Source organism: Pleurodeles waltl, chromosome 11, assembly GCF_031143425.1.
Source record: "Pleurodeles waltl isolate 20211129_DDA chromosome 11, aPleWal1.hap1.20221129, whole genome shotgun sequence".
NCBI classification, from domain to species: domain Eukaryota; kingdom Metazoa; phylum Chordata; class Amphibia; order Caudata; family Salamandridae; genus Pleurodeles; species Pleurodeles waltl.
This window is the reverse complement of record NC_090450.1, coordinates 129,401,751-129,422,088: the sequence shown is the minus strand read 5'-3', so window position 1 is coordinate 129,422,088 and position 20,338 is coordinate 129,401,751. Positions and strand designations below refer to the sequence as shown.

At 42.2% G+C, this 20,338-nt stretch overlaps 1 protein-coding gene across 2 annotated transcripts in view; it reads left to right on the top strand.

The window, feature by feature from the left end:
- The window catches only part of SCHIP1 (schwannomin interacting protein 1), a 343,356-nt gene that overhangs the window by 147,641 nt on the left and 175,377 nt on the right, over positions 1-20,338 (top strand). The window contains exons 1-2 of one of the 2 annotated variants that reach the window (XM_069213262.1): positions 9,806-10,209; positions 18,433-19,014. In XM_069213262.1, the coding sequence (XP_069069363.1) occupies positions 18,451-19,014 (564 nt within the window). In that variant the 5' untranslated portion in view covers positions 9,806-10,209; positions 18,433-18,450. Of the gene's footprint in view, positions 1-9,805; positions 10,210-18,432; positions 19,015-20,338 lie in introns of those variants that run through there. The other variant, XM_069213261.1, reaches the window with a different exon arrangement.

Genomic DNA, 20,338 nt, shown 5'->3' with positions numbered 1-20,338 from the left:
ACTTAGGGATGTATGTTACAGAAAAAGTGGGTGATCTATTTGCACTGAATTATTCCCCTCTGGTCCGTAAGATTAAAGCACTTTTCACTAATTGGACTGATTTACCACTCTCAATAATGGACTGCGTGGCTCTGATTAGAATGTCAGCTCTACCTCTGGGTATTTTTTTATTTTCAGCTGTTCTGTGTGCTTTTAAGGTGAAGTTTTTTAAGGAACTGGAGGCGTGGTTTTCTGCTTTCATATGGGCAAAAAAGACACCTAGACTAGATATAGATGCACTTTCTTAGGTCATTAAAGAAGGGGGCCTTGCTCTGCCTAATTTAAAACTATACCATTTTGGTAATTTTGCACACAGCTCACACAGGTTCTCTAAAAAAGCTTTAAGTCAGATGATTGTAGATCATTTTTTTATTTACCTGATTTTCCATGAATACGAGATTATTGATTTTCTGAACCTCACAAGATCCCCTAAGAAGGTAGATATAAGGTTTTAGGGTGGTTTCTCAAATGCAAAGAACAACTGTGCAAACATTATAACATTCCGGTCATCAATGACACAACCCACCTGCTTGATATTTACGTTGGAAATTGTCCTTTATTGGACAAGAGCAACATCACCAGGTTGGCATCTAATGGGTATAGTAAGGTCTCTTTACATTTAGCCAATTGGAAGGCCTCGGCAGCAAGAGAGCACAATAATAGGCATTTTAAGATATTGATGCATGGATCCTTCATTTTTATAAGGCAGTCGTAGGTAATTTAAATGGCAGAAGAATTTGGGCCAGCCTAGATTTGGTCAAAGATTGGATAGAATCCACTACTCGAAGATCTATCAGCTGCTGGGTCGGTATCCTTAAACAGCAAAAGGCCAATACACTATATGTGAAGGCTCGAGATAAGCGGCAGTCAAAAGAAGGCCTTCTAGTTATAGAAGAAGTTTGGAACAGGGTAAATATGTTCAATTCCTCTTTAATAAAAGGAGCACATTTTTGTAGAATGCAGTTTTATGCAAAGTCCAGCTTTTTTGCACAGAATTTATCCCCAGGTTCCTGAAAGGTGTTTTAGGTGCTCAGCTGAGGGAGGAGTTAGTTGGACTCATATTATCTGCGGATGCTCTCAAATAACCTCCTTCTGGGCAGATATTCAGATGCACTGTTCACGCACTTTAGGGCGAGATCAGCCTATAGACATTTACATAGCAGCTTTGGGGTATTCTCTTGATATTAATATTACACCTTTGCTGCAAAAAAGACTGTTTACTATGTGTGCACTTGTAACCAGATCAATATTTATCCAAAATTGGCAATCTATTTTTGTTCCAACATACTCACAATGGGGGCCTAAAATGCTAAATATTAAAGCATTAGAGCATCACTATGTGCTTAGATCATGATCCCTTAAGAAATGTTGTAGCTTATGGGAAACTCTGAGTTAGGGGATATAGTGGTAGATTATTAATGACTTGAGGCATCCTTATAATGTGCAATATTGTTTCACGTTGGGTGTATATAATTTAATGTCATGATGTTGCTAGCTTTCTCTATGATTTCATCATTTGTATGGTGCTTGAACTCTTCCAATAAAAAATATTTAAAAAAGCAATGGCAAAGCCAGAACTTCTGGCTTTGAAAAATGTATGTGATGTGACGGTTATTGTTTAATTTTTATAACAATATTACAAAGAAGGGGATAAAGGAAATTTGCTAACTCCTAAATGTGGCGACCTTCCTCTTGTAAAATTTAGAAAATAAATAATAATTACATAACATTTTAAGACATCAGTACAACCGCCTCCTCATAAGTTTTTTTTCTTAGATAACGTATAGGACCCCTTTAATGTTTTGATACACAATCCAGGAAAATATCATTCTTACTGGTGAAAAGGAAAGGTAGTGTTGTTGGCTCTAAATTACTGTAAGCTGAACACAGTTTAAAGTTGAACACACAAGGATGAATTAAAAAGTGGATCAAAAATGTAGAGGAAAAAAGTAATAGCAAAGTAAAGTAGTGTTCAAACAGCCTTAAACAAATCACTTCTTCTTTGACAGGTGAATGGATGCCTAGGTTTGGGATCTCAAAGATTTAGTGGTATCATTTCACCAGTAATTGATTTGAGTCAGTGGTCTCAGGTGGCATCCACTAGTACTCAGTTTTCAGGACCTGCATTTATTTTTCCTCGACAGTGACAATGGGCAAAAGAAGAGATCAATAAGAACCTGCAAGTTAAAGAGGCAGGAAGTGTCTGCAGTGGATTAAAAAGCTGTGAGGTTGAACCAAGACTGTATAGAGTATAGACTTGGTATTCGAAACTCGCTGACTTTAAAAAGTGCTAGATGCCGGCTTCAGAGAAACGCTTTGGGTCCCAGCACGTATTAACTTACAAATTAAGAACTGCATGGCATAACAAAGAAATTGCACCCTAACATCCACTAAGGTCATTTCTAAGCATGTGCTAAATTTGCATAATTTGCTATTACAATTTTTCTGAACATTTGTGCCAAGTTACATGAAATTGTGCATGATAGATAGATAGATAGATAGATAGATAGATAGATAGATAGATAGATAGATAGATAGATAGATAGATATGTGTTATTCACCAAAAAGCAAACATGGTGAAATTGGATACAGGGAATTGTTTTCCACTTCATCAGCTTGATGTGGCACTGTATGTAACATATTTTGATTGAAAATAATGTTCCTATGACTGCCACGCTACACTGATTACAAAAGTGTTATAAAAGTACTTCCAAATAGTGACGCTAAACCAAAATACAAACAGAATTGCAATATGTTTAAATCATAAAAGTATGGGAGTCAACAAAAATTCCAAACTATTTAAAATTGTCTGATTTTGGTAAAAACCTGAATAGGCAAACAGTAACAATAACAGGTATAATTACACTACAACACAAAGATGACCTAGGCGTGATAATGGCTAAATGCCCTGAGATTATGATGTGACAGTAATGGATTCTGCCTGTCCTCAGATAATAAAAAATAATATGAAATTAGGATATAAATCTTTCAAGCATTTTATTTTATTATGGATCGTGCACAACGTGTGGTGTTATACCAAGGGGAGTAATTCTGCGTCTTGACATCAAATTATATTTAAAAAATAGCAACTATTCTGCTTAATGCAAATTTAATAGGTGCATAGGAAAGTTCATATGCCAATATCGAGTCTTTTGCAGTTATCTTTTTGTAACCTGCAGGACACAGGTTTGAGTTCAATCAAGAGCAACGTAGACTAAGACTGATACAATTAGTATCCTTGAGTTGACTTATCAGGAAACTTATTATTTGCAGTGCTACAAAATTTAAAAATCTATTACAGAAAGCACTATATAAAATTCAAGCTATTGCATATTGGTTAAATGGAAAAAATTAAAAATTTATTTTAACGGTAATTAAAGAATTAAAGTTTCAGCAAGTGCAGACAAAAATGCTTAAAATAATAAGCCTAAGAATTATTAAAAGGAGTTAGTACCTTTATAATATTATGTGGTAGAGCTGTACAGTTGTCTTAAATCTTCCTAAACAATATATTGTGTGGTGTATTTTGTTGTGATATACTAATAAGCACATAGGATGAGTTAAAAATGAACATAGCATTCTAATGGGTTCTTACAAAATCACTTAAACCGATGCAGTTTCAATATTTTTAAGTGCATTTATCTGTGTACACTGTACACATATCTTCCACTAAAAATGTGTATCAAGGCAGTGATTGAGTCAATTTTGCATCAACCAAGAGACAATGAATGGCTTATTTGAAAGCACTCACCAACATAGAGAAATCAGAAAATGGTGCTCTAAGGGGAGTTAAATACAACTTTTAACTCACAATATCATCTATGTTAATTAAATTACTTTCTGCTAGTGGCTTCTAACTACACTTGCATGGAAACACACGAGCCCCCCCCCCGCCCCCCCCCACTGTGTCCACTCGACCTGTGTTAAACACAGATTAATTATCCCTGTATTGAGATTTTACAGAGCAGATGATGAAAAACTCACTGCCAGGAAAATGTGGGATGCCTGGTCACAATATCTAAAGTGCGCAGTGCAGACTTGTCCTGTCTAACTATGTAATCTTTCCATTTGTATTTTATGATGAACTTGTGCCTGGAGTATTGCAGTTTTCCTAAATGTGGATCTGTTGTCTGTATGTGATATTTCTACAGGAACAACCTAGCCAAAAGACAGGGGAGCACTGTACACAGCCAAAGACAAGCATACAGTCAATGAATATTAGAACATTGGAATGCTGGGGGCTCCATTGAAAACAATGGAGTGCTGCGGGCTTTTACTGGCCGGTAAAATCCCGCAGCGCCAACATTCCAATGTTTGCTTTGTTCACAGCAGCAGCTGTGAACAAAGCCTCACGGAGCCCGAGGGGATTGTAATCCCCTCGGGCTCCGTGAATTTTTTTTTTTTAATAGAACATTCTGCCCTGAGTGGCAGAATGTTCTAATAGCCTTAGAACCCGCCGTAGCGGGATCTACCGGCTATTAAAGTCCCTCTCCCTTGTTAAATGCCCTCGCCTTAGGCTCGGGCATTTAACGCGGGGATCAGGCCTTTAATAGCCGGTAGAGCCCGCTACTGCGGGTTCTAAGGCTATATTAGAATAGGAAGCACAGTTGTGTATTGAGATGTAGTCTTATTTACAAAGGTTGTTCCTACATTGTAGCAGTGTTGGGGTGGTCCTGATGTATGCGTAGAATGTTGTTTCATATCCTTCGTGAATAGATGGAAAAGACCTGCTGTATTGGTTTTTTCTTTTTAACACTTTTTAGTCCGCTATCTGATGGTGCACTGGCTGCGGGTGTGCCGAGAACCCCCAGAGATGTTGAACTTGTCTGCAAGATAATTGGTGGTTCTTGTCATGATCTATTTACTTCTTATTGGAATTGGAATTGTGTTTATATAGCACTTGCTTCCCCTGACGAGGTGTCAAAGCGCCATTTGACAAGTAGCACTCTACCCCATAACCCAAAAGAATTAGTGGTGGATTAGTATAGGGAAATATGACTATAGTATTAGTATAGAGAGGTATGAGTTAATTTGAGTGGAGGACATGTGAGTCTGTTAGTTGGATTGAATAGAATAATGGAGGTATAGAAGAGGGAAGAACCCAGAAAGTGTTAATTGGGAGATCATAGTAGTAAGATGAGGTTTTTGGGATGAGTAAAGGAGATATCTAGGAGAGAAGAGTCAGGGATTAGGGAGATCATAATAGTAAAATGAGGTTTGGGATGAGTCAAAGGAGAGATACATGAGGGAGAATCTAGTAGAGTTGTTTGGGAAATCATAGTAGTAAACTGAGGTTTTGGGTGAGCCAGGAGGGGTAGAAGAGGGAAAAATCTAGGAAGGGTTGTTTTGGAGATCAAAGTAGTAGAATGATGTTTGGGATGAGTCAGAGAGAGGAGGTAGAGGGTAGATTGATAGAGGTTTAGGGTGAGAGTGAGACAGGGTAATGCACTGGAAAGAGTGATTGTCCCTCTTTTTTCTCTTGTACAGTTGGACTAAACTAATAAATATTTAAGTACATGATTCCTTAGTAATGAATATATGTGTAAGAAATTATAGTACAGTGAGATTTAAAGTTGTATCAAATTAACACAGACTTTCAACTATTGCAGTATTTGAAGGTAATTTATTTGGGTATTTTTATAACTTTATCTTTCATCAGTATTTCAATAGTGAAATGCCTATAGATAAATATTTAAGATAACATTTACCTATTGTGATAGATAAAATAAAACAGAGACTCATAAGCATCTAATCAAACACCTTAAATAGAAACTATGCAATGACCTATGAACATGTTAAGCGTAGAATAATATATATATATATACACACACACACACAACCATCCTGCACTAACAAAACCTCACCGATGCCAGCAATGGACCCATCAACACATGCACCCAGAGGGCACCCCAGAAGCACTGGAAACTCACCCACCACCAGTGTGCGGACCAACCAGCCCAGCCCTAGCCAGTCCACCACCACTAGACACCCCTCTGACCAACATGTTGTTGTGGAATACTATACAAATATACATTTGTTTCTGCAAATAAAAATTCAATGGGCTTAATATTCATTTCTTTGTGTGATTGTACATACATTCATTGGTTCAAGTGTACATTTTAAATCGAAAGCAAATATCGGAACGTACATTATTTTAAACACATCTACGTTTCTTTAGATGCAGTTCCTGCCGTTCTAAATAATTAATGAAGAACTCATCTCATCTTTATTATGTAAAGTCCATTTCATGTTGGATGGATACTAAGTGAACTGGCACATATTGCCTTGGTAATTGCTTTCTTGGAGTACTGTACAAGTTATGTTATTCGGATACAGAAAATTATTTTGCTATTTCTTAGCTCGTCCAAAGTACATATAAGTTCTGAACATCTGAAAATGTTTCGGTACAAATGTTTGATCACCGATGGGTTTCACCACCTTAAATGCAGATGTGGACCCCATAGATCATATCTGTATGTCAAGGAAGGTGACATTCGATGGTCACAATTTTGAGAAATGTTGGGTGATCTCTGAAGCATTTCAGGTTAAAATATTGATTAAAACCATACATCAAAAATATCACCTTTTAAACTATGATCACCGTCCATTGTACTTTTCCTTTGTAAGCATGTGTGCCCCTCACAAAGATGTATGAAATGTATTGGAATTTAGTTAAATATTTCAGAGTTATACATAAAAATTTATTTTGAAAAGGGTATAATAACCCTAGTGTAGTGCTATTGTGCCAACACAATGCACGTGGCTCTATAGAAAGAAGATCAGTGACCACTGTGTATTGTGATCCTTTAATTTTGAATGGATTTCTGGTGACATCATGCTCAACAGTGAAAAAATGGGTTTACGATTGTCACTTGTACGCCATGACATCTTAGATCTTATGTATTTTTTATATTACAATGAATTAATCTAAAATGCACTATTTCTGCATTATTTGGAGTTACTTTGCTGACATAGCAGCCTCTAAAGTACTGCCCGTGCATTTCAGGCATGCAGTTAGTACCTACTCCTGTTGTAACAGCAGAGCATAGCTGTGCCCCGTAAGCAGGGTTAGACCTTTGTCCATGTGTGCCATGTGCCACGTGCTCTTCCACTTGTTGTGAGAGCAAAGGAATGGGACATAGCCTGGACAGAAGGGCTCTGTCAGAGATAAAAATCTACTCAGGAAACAGTACCAATAATAACCAATGACCTAAAGGGTACGTGATGTGATGTTCTTATAAGTAACACTGGCCAGATTGTCTTATTCTCTAAAGCAATATTTATGATACTGGACAATACTTTTGGGCTGCTCCCCCTCCATGTTTTTTCATAACTCACTCATTGCCTTTCCAGATGCTGGGACCTCCCCGCTCTTGGATTCTGGCCATCTTATTCTTGCCCTATTAAAGTGTGCAGCTCAAGTTGGAATACCAGTTTTCCTGCAATGTCTCCCACCTCTGTGCAGGTTAAATTGACGTGCTCTCTTTTGCTCTACCACCTCTTGCTCTGCTGTTCCTTTTCTTCCAATGCTTTTTCACTGACTTCCCTCGACCTGAATAGCTCCTCTCAGTGCTTAATTTGTAAATAAAAAGGTGCCGGTGCTCAAAGCTCTCCTCTTAAACACGCGGCTGCTGCAATTAAAAGTGCTAGCACATAATAATGAGGTAGAGTAATCCTGAAGCCATCTTGGGCCTCTCCATCCATTTACAGCCACGCCCTGCCCTTTCAGCTCACTCTTGCAGCTTCCTGCTTTATACTTTCTGGTGCTTTTTCGCTTTTCTCTTCCTCCATCTTTCCCAAGTGTCTTTTGCTCGCAGTAAAGGCTTGAGACAGAAAACTAAGCGCCGGCCCTCAAAAATAAGTGCTGGTGCTCCGCACCGGAAACAACAAGCACAAATTAATCACTGTCTCCTCTTGCTTAACCATTCCCCCCTGTACTCCTGTCCTTGTCTTTGCTCTGCTTATCTCTTCTGCTTCCTCCTCTTTCATGTCTTCCTTCTGTGTTGTAGTTACTTCCCATTACTGTCCATGCTCCCTGTGTGCTGTAAGGGCATCCCTGTTCATCCTGTGCTTTCCCAGTGCTGCAGTCTCTTTCCTCGCTGTGGTGTCCCTGCCATGCTCACATGACCACATAATTCAGGTCATAATGAGCACTGTCTTAGATCCTGAACTTTTAGCCTACAAAGCATTGATTTCAAATCTGTTAGTCAAATTAGTTCAATCCATTCATTAAACCAAGACTACAAGACCCAGTGTTTGTGATGAGCTGGAGGGAGGTGGTCCCCCTGCTGGTAGCCCTCTCAGCGAAGTTTTAAGCCAGGAACGAAGTGGGAAATTGCCCAGGGTCCCCACCGTCTAAGGAGCCCCTGTGAAAGTGAACTTTTTCCCTATCTCACCCTTTAACATAGAATTCTACATTGTTGTTATCATGGTACTTCAATCAGCATAAAATGGGTAGTAAAATGTAAAGTTTTTCTGAAAAAGGATACCCTAAATATCTCTTGTCCTAGGCCACTAAAAGTTCTTAAGATGACACTGCCTCTGTGCTGCTCATCTCCTTCTGCTCTCACACCGTGATGCTGCAGTATATTTTCAATTCTGCTATCCCTCTCGTTTCTGTGGTCAATCTAGGTGTGAAGTGCCCAAATGCCTAGCTGCTCAGTTTGGTGGGTCTATGCATGATGCACTGCTCCAGTCCAGGTTCTGAAAATTGTGAGACCTATAGCACTGTTTTATAATGGAAGAAACAAGACTACAAGTCCCAGAATTCAAAGAAAATGCATGTTGCAGCACATCAAATTTGTACCCAGAGGCGTGGCTTGGTCAATAAGATTTGGGGTGTGAGCTTCAGATTTTCTGACAATCAGGCTCTCATATAATGTTTAAATACATTATCTGACAAGCAGGGTGCATGGGAGGGGCCTTAGGGGCAATAGAAAGAGAGAGGGATGCGGATTGGTAGGGGTACTAAGTGAGGGAAAACACAATATTTTGTAAAATGACCAATATTTCTGACGACTTTAAACACTGAGAGGGAGAGTGTGTTTGTTTTGTATGAATGTATGTAAAAATTCTATGTGAAATCCGGCAGACATCTCACCATACCCGACTGAAAGCATCTGTAAACAACTATTTATCATACAATTCATTTATTAGAGGGGTGTAGCACCCACACACACACCCTTGAAGCTAGGCCCTGGTAAACGTGGCAGGGTTGAAGATGGCTCTATGTCACCAGGACACCACTTTTCCATGCCTGGACATTACTTTTAAATATCAGTTTTTTTAGGTGTGTTGTTCCAAATCGGTAGAACTAACATTAACAAAACTGCAACTCCCAAAAGCAATGTATGTAAAAGCAAAGTCCAGGAATGGAAACGTTGTGCCCTGGTGACATGGCGCCAGCTGGTCGCACCTTCCTGCGCAGCTAAGCTCCACTAAGCTGCTGTCCCTCCCCTTGCTGTGATGGTACACCTCTTGATCCCTGGTCCTCGGTCCCTCACTTTCCCTTGCTACCCTAGTGCTGATGTCCATCTCTTTGCTGGGCGTCTCAGATCCATGCATGAATAAGATGCTCCAGTCCAGACTTTCTTTGCATTCTGGGACTTGTAGTCCTGGTTTTTACACTGGGCTAGGTGAGACTGCAAATGCAAAACTGCACAGAAAAACCTGGACTGACTGAGCTACTGCGGTTGGACGTGGGAAACCGAGTTCAGGCTCCCCTGGTGCTGCTGTCTCTCTCCTTGCAGTCACCCTCTCTTGTTCTCTGAGTCTTCTCCGAAGAAGGCGGTAGCTATTTGCAGACGCTCCCTTGAGCTCCTGGCAGACCGGGCGGCGGAATGCCGTCATCCTTAGGGCTGGAAGCAGATTAACTGAGCAGCGGCCGGGGGAGCTGCCGGCCGGACTGACTGAGCTGCACCCGGCACGGACGAGCTCGTACTGCCCCGAGCTGAGGGGACAGCATGAGAGAGTGCGGGGCCAGGGGTCAGCTCTGCGCACGCATCCTAAGGCATTGCCCAGCCTGTCAGAGCCCGAGGCAGTGCAGGGACCCCTCAGCTTAACTCTCCATCTATCCTTAGAAGGAAAGGGGGAGCCGGGGTCAGCCGGGCATTCTGCTGCGCACACCGGCCCCTAAATTGGTCTACCCGGGCTGCTGCTCTTTGGGACCTGGTAAGAAGATGCTACGAGCCCTCCTCCGGTGCATGTGCTCCTCAGGTCCAGTGAGGGCGCAGTCACATTCTCTTTAGCTCAGTGTTTCCACCCCGCCTTGCTCCTCTCTCCTTCACAAGTTTGCCTCTTCACATTGTGCTGTCACTGTTTTCAGAGCTCATCTCCCAAACTCCGCATGTACTGTCAGCCTCTCCGCTCACCCTGACTGCGCCGCAGCTGGGCTGTCTGTGAGTGCACATGTGTCTCCTGCTTTATAGTTAGTCAGACATGCTCCTACTCCTCTGTAGTGCTTTGCTGACCTACCCATTTGTATGTTGTTTTTCTCGATTTATTTGTCTAAACTGCCCGTTTCAACATGGCGCCCCCTAGCCCTGTCTGCGAATACTGTCATTTAAAGCCCCTTACACCCTTCTGTATATTTGCTTTGATCGTCTGCCTGTTTAGTAGTGACTAGTTTTTCCAGATGTTACTTTCCTCAGAGTTTTACTAGCGGCTACTTTGCACCCCAGCTGTTCACAGAAGAGAGATGCTGCCATGTGGGGGCGGAGAACAGCATTCATCGTTAATGCCCTGCTTTGGCGCAATTAACATCCTTAATTTGCAAAACGCTAGAAGGGGGGTGACACTAAAACAATGAACGCGCCGTTTACCTCATTTATTCAACAGGGCTTGTATTTTTTATTCCCGCTGCGTGTGTCTGTTCTACAGGGACTTTGGACTGTTTTATGAATTTCACATATAATTGTACTAATTTTTGCTATTTTAATGGGAGAGTAAAGTAGTTGTGTCTATCTCGGAAATATAGACACCAGATAAAGAACCCTGAATTATGGGATGTATGCACTAGCAGCACACAGAGGAGGGTCCTAATTCAGAGGAGACTTCATTTCTCCTGTTGTGGTGGTTGAGGAGTTCTGGGCAGGGCTGGCTTCTGCTGAATTCAGCCTTCTACAGAGCGCCACATCAGGCTGACTAGCTGCTGCAAGGTTCGCCCACAGAGCTATGGCGGAGGGAGCCTCGAGAGGCCTTAAGTGTTGTCGTCAAGGTGTAAAAACGCCTCCTTTGCTTAGCAGACAGTCTGCCAGGCTGCTGAACTGCACACACCTGTTGAAATCTGCCAGCGGCCAGACCGAGGCCCACAGAGCCAAGCGCCTGGCAGAAAACACCCAAGGAGGGGGCATGAAAGACTGAATGCAGGGCATTCAACCTGCAAGGGGTTGGAGAGGCGACCAACTCTGTAAATCGATGGCCCGCGGCTGCATCAACGTCACGCTATTTTTAGCTTAGAATAGCAGAATTTGAGCCACGCTTTGTGTTTTAGGTCTGTTAAAGCCAACACAAACATTAATTCGTTGGCTATACTAAATTATTAGGGCTGTCCTTTCGTTGACGATTTTTATCAAATATCATATTATTGAATTGGCACGTGCTCATTCTAAGACCAGGTCTAAATATGTTTCTGAGTTAGTCATTTTTGCTGCGTCACATTTGAGCACACTCTTGGGGCATCTGCCACGACACCAGTAATCAACAACACGCTACCAATGCCCATCTCTCATCCAGGCACCTCAGAACCATAGGCCCGTTGTCTAAAAGCGCTTTCGAACCTTGACAAGAGGTAGGCAAGTGCTAATCAAATGCTACAACACTATACATTTTTTATCTCATGCCAGGAATATTTAAATTTTCTCTAGTGCAAAATTGCCAAATAACATGCCATTATGTCCTCGTGTAATGTAGGGCCTTGTATGTCTGCTGGTTGTCAGATCCCCTGCCGAGTGAACCCTGAAGCACATCTCCGATGGGGTCTCTTCACACCACCAACCCTACAGCTGTTTCATTGCAATGTGTGCTCTCAATTTACGGATTTCCATGCAAACCCTAATGTTTGTGTCTCTTGAAGTTGGTGTGGTCTCTGTTAGAGCAGGGACATCTGCTATTTGTGAGGTCTAGCAATGGCACAGCCTCATATGGGGTCAGCTGAATCTTGCAACCAACCCTGAGTTAAAAAAAAAAAAAAAAAAAAAGACCCACATGATGCATCTCAGTGTATTCAGATCAGAATTCTGGTTATCTTGCAAAGTAGCCTTGTGTTTTTGACTTTGGCACTATTGAAGGTATCCAATATCACAATTCCAATTAATGGGTGTGTGTTTCCCAGTGGGGAGTAGTACAATAGTGGTGTTTACGTCTTGGGACATTCTTAAATTCCCCCTAGGCGCCGTGACTTTGAAGTGTGATCTGAAGTTATGGCTGCCATGGAGCTATTGGCTGTTTTGGTTAAAGTTTGACATCCAAAAGATGGCGAGTTTTCGCAGAGCAAAGCCTGAGAGAAGAGCTTGGGTCAGCCTTCCAGCCCAGCTCACTTGTCTCACTAACGTTTGGGACTTATAGGCTTAAAGGTTGTGTTTATTTATAGATGTAGGTACTGGCTGAGCTCACCTACCTTGTAGGTGGTCTCTGCCATTTGGTTAGAAGAGTAACTTGTACTGGTTTTGAATTCCCCTAATGTGGGAGCCTCCTACAGGAATCAGGTCGAACACCATTCTTAGTATCTGAGTAAGTGTTTACTGTATTTTTGTTGTAGTGGGTTTCCCAGTCTTAGAGTTTCATAGTGGTGGTCATAGCTTGAAATCTTCCCAAATACCCATACAGCAGTTGTTAATTGAATGATCTGCTTAGTTGTTGAAGGTTCCTTCAGAGGTAAAACCATACACTGAAGGGATCATGTAACCTTCCTCTGTAAGTGTAAGCATGCTCATGGTGGATTTGACTGAACTAGGCCTTTTTAGATTCATTTGGTCATGCAACCTTAAACAACATCCATATACGTGTAGCATATATATTATATTCTGTGATTATTTAGCATGTTTGTTTTTTGTGGCAGTTTCCTTACCTCAATGTCTGTGCCGTATGGCCAAGTTGGTGTGTCCCTGTCAGTCTGTCCTGATATCTCTTCTTGTCCAGTGTTTGTGTTTCCCTATAACAATGTTTGTATATTTCCATCATATTATCAATAGAGCAACACAACTGTTTGTTCACGGTATGTAGACATTGTCTGTCACTGAAGTAAATACATGCCTTTTAAATTCTTTTAAACGGGGGTACTTGCCATTGTCTGCTTGATTATATCTGTGCTGCTTCTTAGTTAATTCCTCTTGGGCTGTGTCAGTAGAGTAATACTGGTCTACAAGGTCTGAAGCCTTGACATATTTCTAACATATCCTCTTACGATAAATACTCAAAACTCCTAGTGAAATAAACACGCAAAACTTCTGAATGGCTCTCATTACACAATGTTTATTATGGCCAACTGGTACGGGTGTGGCCCCGGAGGATCATGGTTGATTGCCTTCCAAGATCCACATAAAAAGCATCCCAGTAAAGAATGCATTACAATCCCGTAACAATGGTAGCAAGGACTATATCAGTTTGAATAACATAACTTATGTTATCACGGAAATAGCCCACATACTTCAATGTAGGGCAAATATTGTATTATTATTTTCTTTTGTATAATTCATTTTACAATTCTTGGCGAACTTTGTCTAAGTCCAAAAGTTTTTACGACATTTCTTGTTATAAATCGTGTATCCATATGCACTGGGTCATCTTTACGTTTCTGTGGGAGTCAAGGTACCAAGACGTAAATTCACATTTGCATATGCTTTCTTTTTAAACTTGATAAAGCACATGGGAAGTACTTTGAAGTAAAGTGTAGCAAACACCTCTGTTGCCGCACAGTTGCAAAACCCATTTTCTAGTTCACTGTTCATTGTCTGTGACTCTCACTGTCTCAAGTTGAGAGCCTTACTCAAATAAAAGTGTATTTGTAGTAGGCTTCTAATTTGGAAGGTAGAGCAACTATTTAAAAAAAAAATCTGAGTGAACATTAAACCTCTAGATTAACCACGAGGATTGGACATGCCACTAGGTTTGGCATTGGCTACCGGCCTTTTGTCTTTGTCAATGCTTGTTTTTTAATGGTTTTCGAAAAAAGCTTTGTTAAATGATCTGCCAGGCTCTCTTCCATCTAAACAAAATTGTTAAAAGCCATGCGAATATATAATTTGTTTTTGTTCTCTGAGAAAGTTCACAAACTCCATAATAATAGATGAATCATGTGGGGTAACATGAATGGCTACTACGAGCCGTTTTAACCATAAGTGTGAGGCGCATTTGTACTGTAGCTGTGTGTGCTGGACTTTTTTTTTTAGGATTGACTGAATAGAATTTTATCTCTCTGTGGTTAGACCCTTATAGGGGAAATTAGACTTGACACTATGAATGGACACCCCAAAGTATTCCATCCTTGAGGTAGGACGATTTACCAGAGTATAACATTCTCACTTATGGCGGAGTGCATCTTTAGTAAGGATTGTGCACAATAACTTTAATTCTCTATCCATAATTCGCTCTCTCTGTTGCCCTGTGCAAGCTGTGAGCGGGAAGAAGCTGCCATGTCTCCTGCCTGTAGGTGTCACAAACTGAAGGTGAGTAGATGGGACAAGGCTGGTACTACCATCATGGAGTGGAGAAACTGGGTAGAAAACTGTGCCGCTAGTTATAAACATGCCTTGCGTGCTTCCATAGTGGGATATGGGAAAGTCCATTGATGGCTTTAAGTCCACACCCTGCATCTCTCGAACATCAGGACTTTACAGCTGCTGACATAATCATGATTCCTCACTTGGTAGAGGAAATGATATCAGCTGCACATGAGAGGGAGGATGCATTACTTGGAGCCACTTGCCGGATGTATGATGGAACAATGGATGCGTATAGCACGCATGACTTTACAACGCAGTCTCTACATCGACCGCGTCTTTACCACGCATGCCTTTACCACGCAATTGGTTGTAAAAGCATGTTTGGTAAAGAAGCATGCGTGGTAAATTCTCCCGCACCCTACACCTGACACCATACCCCACCCGCCCAAGCCATTAAAACTGCCACTTCCACCCCTGCCCTGAGCCCTGACCCCCCTGCCATACTGTGCCCTGTCCTAAAACCTACCCTGCCCCGTCCTAAAACCTTCCTGACCCCCCCCCTCAACCCGGCTTAAACCCTAAAACCTATCATGCCCTGTCCTAGAAACAAACCTGACCCCCGCCCACACCCTAAAAGCTACCTTGTCGTAAAAATTACCCCGCCCTGTCCTAAAAACGACCCTGCCCTGAAAACTAAAACCTACCCTGCCCTGCCATAAAAACAACCCCAACCCCTGCCCTAAAAGCTACTTTGCCCTGTTCTAAAAACGAGCCCACCCTGTCCTAAATCCTATCCTGTCCTAAAACCTATCCTGCCCTGTCCTAAAAACTACCCCACTCTGTCCTAAAAATGACCCCGACCCTCTGCCCCTACCTTGAACCCCAAAACCTACCCCGCCCGTCCTAAAAACTACCCCAACCCCCGCCTTTGATCTAAACCCTAAAAGCTATCTTACCCTGTCCTAAAAACTACCTCACCCTGTCATAAAAACTATGCAAACCCCCACCCTAAATTCTAAAACCTACTGTGCCCTAAAATCTACCCTGCCCTGTCCTAAAAACTGCCCGACCCCCCCACCCTAAAACCTGCCCTATCCTAAAACCTCCCCACCCTGTCCTTAAAACTACCCTGATCCCCTAGCCCCCAAACATTAAAACCTATCCTGTCCTAAAAACTACCCCACCCTAAACGCTACCCTGCCCTGTCCTAAAACCTGCCTTGTCATAAAAACTACCCCAACCCCCGCCCTAAACTATTAAAACCTATCCTGTCCTAAAAACTACCTCTCCCTGTCCTAACAAGTATCCCGACCCCCACCCACCCTAAACTCTAAAACCTACCCCGTCCTGTCCTAAAAACTACCCTGGCACCCCTTCAAACCTAAAACTACCATGTCCTAAAAACTACCCCACCTTGTCATAAAAACTACCCCAACCTCAATGCCTTAACATCTACCCTGTCCTAAAACCTACCTCTCCCTGTCCTAAAAATTACCCCAAGCCCCCACCCTAAACGCTAAAAGCTACCCTGCCCTGTCCTAATACTACTCCTCCCCCACCGTAAAGCCTAAAAACCACCCTAAAACCTACCTTGCCCTGTCCTAAAGCTTACCCCACCCTATCTTAAAGACTACCCCGATTCCTATCCTAAAACCTACCCTCCCCTAAAAACTTCCCTGCCTCTCGCCCTCACCCTAAACCCTAAAAGCTACCATGCCCTGCCTTAAAAGCTACCCTGTCATGTCCTAAAAACTACCCCAATCCCACCCTAAACCCTAAAATTTACCCTGTCCTAAAAGCTAGACCGAAACCCGTCCCCACCCTGAACCCTAAAACTGACCATATCCTGTCCTAAAAACTACCCCTACCCCCCGCCCTCACCCTAAACCATAAAAGCTACCCTGCTCTGTCCTAAAACCTGCCCCACCCTGTCCTAAAATCTACCCTACCCTGAAGCAACCCCTCCCCCACCCTAAACACTGACCTTTCCTAAAAAGCCCCCACCCTAAACTCTAAAACTTACCCTGTCCTCAAAAACGACCCCACCTTGTCCTAAAAAATACCCCAACCCTCCGACCCCACCCTAAAAGGCACCTTGTCCTAAAAACTATCCTGAACCCTAAAACCTTCCATTCCTGTCCTAAAAACTACCTGACCCTATGACCCTGTCCTATAAACTACCCCCTCAAGCCATCACCTCTTCCCCCCCCCCCCAAAAAAAAAAAAAAAAACTGTCCCAACTTACCTCTCTCCTCTGGTCACTACTACTTCCTGTTCTGCCCGGCCAGCTCTCTGCCGTTACCATGCATGTGTGTAATGGCAGGGTAGTCCATGCATAGCGCTGCATTGACTGCGTTGCTAGTGATGTTTCCCGCACTTGCCTCTCCTGAGGGTGGAAGGCAGGCTTCCTGGGTGTTTGTGCCAAAGTCTGTGGGGGTCTTAGATGTGTGCATCTAAACACCATCCGTACCACACTTTACAGCAAGGGGACTGCTCTCTTTGCCAAGTCTTGTACTTGCTGCACACACATGCCTGTATTCTGCAAGCAAATTACAATTTTACCTATGGGGTACCCTTCCTGCCACATATATTTGTACAAAATACATTTTCTTGTTCAGCCTTCCCCGTTAACAAGTTAGGCCCATATCAGAATCCATAAGTTAATGAATGAAGACAGACTGTTTTTTTTTCGTTTTTAAACTTTCAGTGCTGGTGTGTTTTATTTAGTGGTTACTGTGTATCTGAGTTGACCATTTCCTTATGAAAAGTTCAGTAAGAAATCTGCTTTAAGGGTTTGCTGATACTTTTATTAAGGCATTCTGAATTGAGTTTCAGGGCTCACTGTATCTTTGCAGGGCGATTGACTGTAGATGGCGTGTGAAGTTTGTTATTTTCACAGCAAAATGCAGGTATCTGTTCAAGGCATGTCCTAACCTAAATCAATAGCTTAACACTGAAGTGCCACCAAAATGGAGTGAGAGGAAGATTTGCAGCAACATGACTGTCACAATGGATCAAATAGGTTTTGTTTCAAAATATTTGTTGATGAAGTATCCGCACATTTTGAGATATGTCTGCAAAATGACTACTCTGCGCTTTTAACTTCGAACAAATCTTCCATTTTAAAATGATCTGTTTTTGTTTTCCTTTTGAGGACAGTAAACTAAATAATGTGCTTTTTGTTATCAGTGCGAATCCACAATCGGTCTAATCCAGTTCTCTTTAGTGTTTGCGATTTACGTTCAATTATTTTTATCTGTTGAAAGCAGAACCAATTTTAACTGCCGGCTAAGGATGAAGGGTTTGAACTGAACTGCGTGTTTTTATTTATTCTGACTGCGACTGTCCTAAGAAAATACGCTTTTAAGTGCTCTGCAATACTTACTTGAACCTTGCAGTTAAATATATTTTTGTATGTTTAGCACACTTGGGCGCTGCATGGTTTCCTGTGTCGAAGGGATTTCAGCGAGACCTGCCCTTCCTGAAAAAACTCAGATGAGTTAAACAAGGATGCGGTTGTGTGGAGTCATGGAACTGTGTGTGGGGGGTGGGAGGGCATTCCTGCTCCCTTCGTATTGCAGGAAATATGCATTCCTGGTGCCAGGAGCCAGTCGGTGCATGTTCGCTTCGAGCCTGTATCAAAGTGTGTGTAAACGGCTGTTGCTTTCTGAATGTAATCCTCCTCTCTCCGCTTTTCTCCCCCTCCCTGCACCCCCGCCTCGCGCACATGCAGGACTACCGAGAAGATGGGATGGATCTAGGGAGCGATGCCAGCAGCCGCTCGAGCTCCAACAAGGTGACCCCTTGCTCGGACTGCAAGTCGTCCCCCAGTCTGGAGCTGGCCGCCCTGGATGACTATGACGAGGACGAGGACTTCCAGGTGTACAAGAAGAAGGGCGCGGAGGACTGGGAGGAGGATGTCGATGATGAGGAGTCCTATGGTGACTACACTGTAAATAACCACTATGCCAAAACGGTGCTTGGGAGGAGCCTAGCGGAGGAGTTCGAGGAGGCCAAAGGCGTGGTGCCGCCGCCACCCAGCAATGCCAGTCTGCACAATGAACTCAAACACAACGGGAATGTGGTGTCTAGGAAGACTGGAACCAAAGGGAAGAAAAACCACCAGAAATCCCAGTATGCTCTGGGCAGGATAGGTGGTGGAGTGGTCTCCTACAATGCATCGGAGACTTGTGCGAAGGAGGACACGCCGCTCCCAACTATGGATTGGGCGGCTTTGGAAAAACACTTGGCCGGTTTGCAGTTCCAGGAACAGGAGCTACGAAATCAGAGCCAGTTGAAAACCAACTACACCTCAGTAAGTGGATGGCTTTACCTTTAAATAGTAACATGCTTCTGTGTGAGTTATACTTAGTGTGGAAGTGAGTAGGCAGTCCTACGTCACTTCTTGGAACGTCAATATGTGGAACACTATTGAATTCCATGGTGGGTTGGATTACCAGTAAAGAATTGCACATAGGGGCTCTAAGGCCTACATTCCTGTCAATACTTTAATGTACAGATGTATGGGAAATGATGTATAATGGTGTGTCAACCTGTTCATTGCCTAGTTCCTAGTATCTCTGTACATACTGGGTTACAGCCAGGGTAACCACTTCCCTCAAAGTCTCTGAAGTTTCTTTGTGCAGTCCTGGATGTTTGTGTGACAGCCTAACACATTGTGGGTGTTGAGTCATGTTTTACTTACTTTGAACTAACTACAGTAACACTCGTTTCCCGTTGTATTTACTTTATTTCGGCAAATGGCTATGAAGGTAGTATAAGAACAATACAATATCAGATATAAAAATGATTTGCAAATATCATACATGTAAAATTATTAAAAGTATCCACTCTTGGCCTAGGTGCACAAAAAATGAACAAGCACTTGACCATAGGCAAATACCAAATATGGGTCGCCATGCGTAGAAGTACAATTTATGCACGTCATACTGTAATATATATATATATATATATATATATATATATATATATATATATATATATATTTTTTTTTTTTTTTACAAAGATTGAGTCCTAAATAATGTCTTTAACAAGCAGATACTCATATGTGAGGCATTACTAGGTACAAAGAAACTACAGATAGCACATAAGAATTAGACTGTAAAAGCGGAAATGGAATATATCCTGGGATATAGGTACGGGTACAAACCCTATCCTGGTGGGTGGCACAACCTAACTAAGTAAAGTGCAAGTGCTCCAGCTACAATACAGTTTAAATGCACACATTCTAAAAGCATTAAACCCATAATACACTATAGGGAAATGATAGGCACTAAGCAGAGAGCACAATAGTGGTAGGCAAACCAATTTGTTTTCGAATCGGCCAAACGCTCTCCAGGTATTTAGCAACAGAGAAGACAATGGCTGGAGATGTGTTCACTCTGCATAGTCTTATCGCTAGCCTGGACTGGGCTACACCTAAAAGGTGGCACAGAGGGACAATCCAACGCCTTCGCTGCTTGAGGTACAGTGAACAAAGAAATAAAAGGTGAGCATCAGTTTCTTCGCCGCTCTTGCAAACAGGACACATTGCCACCTCCTTCATGACCTTTCTAATTAACAGTCAGAGTGGCAAGCTGTAAAATGCCTAACCAGAACCTTATATAAAGGCTTTTTGT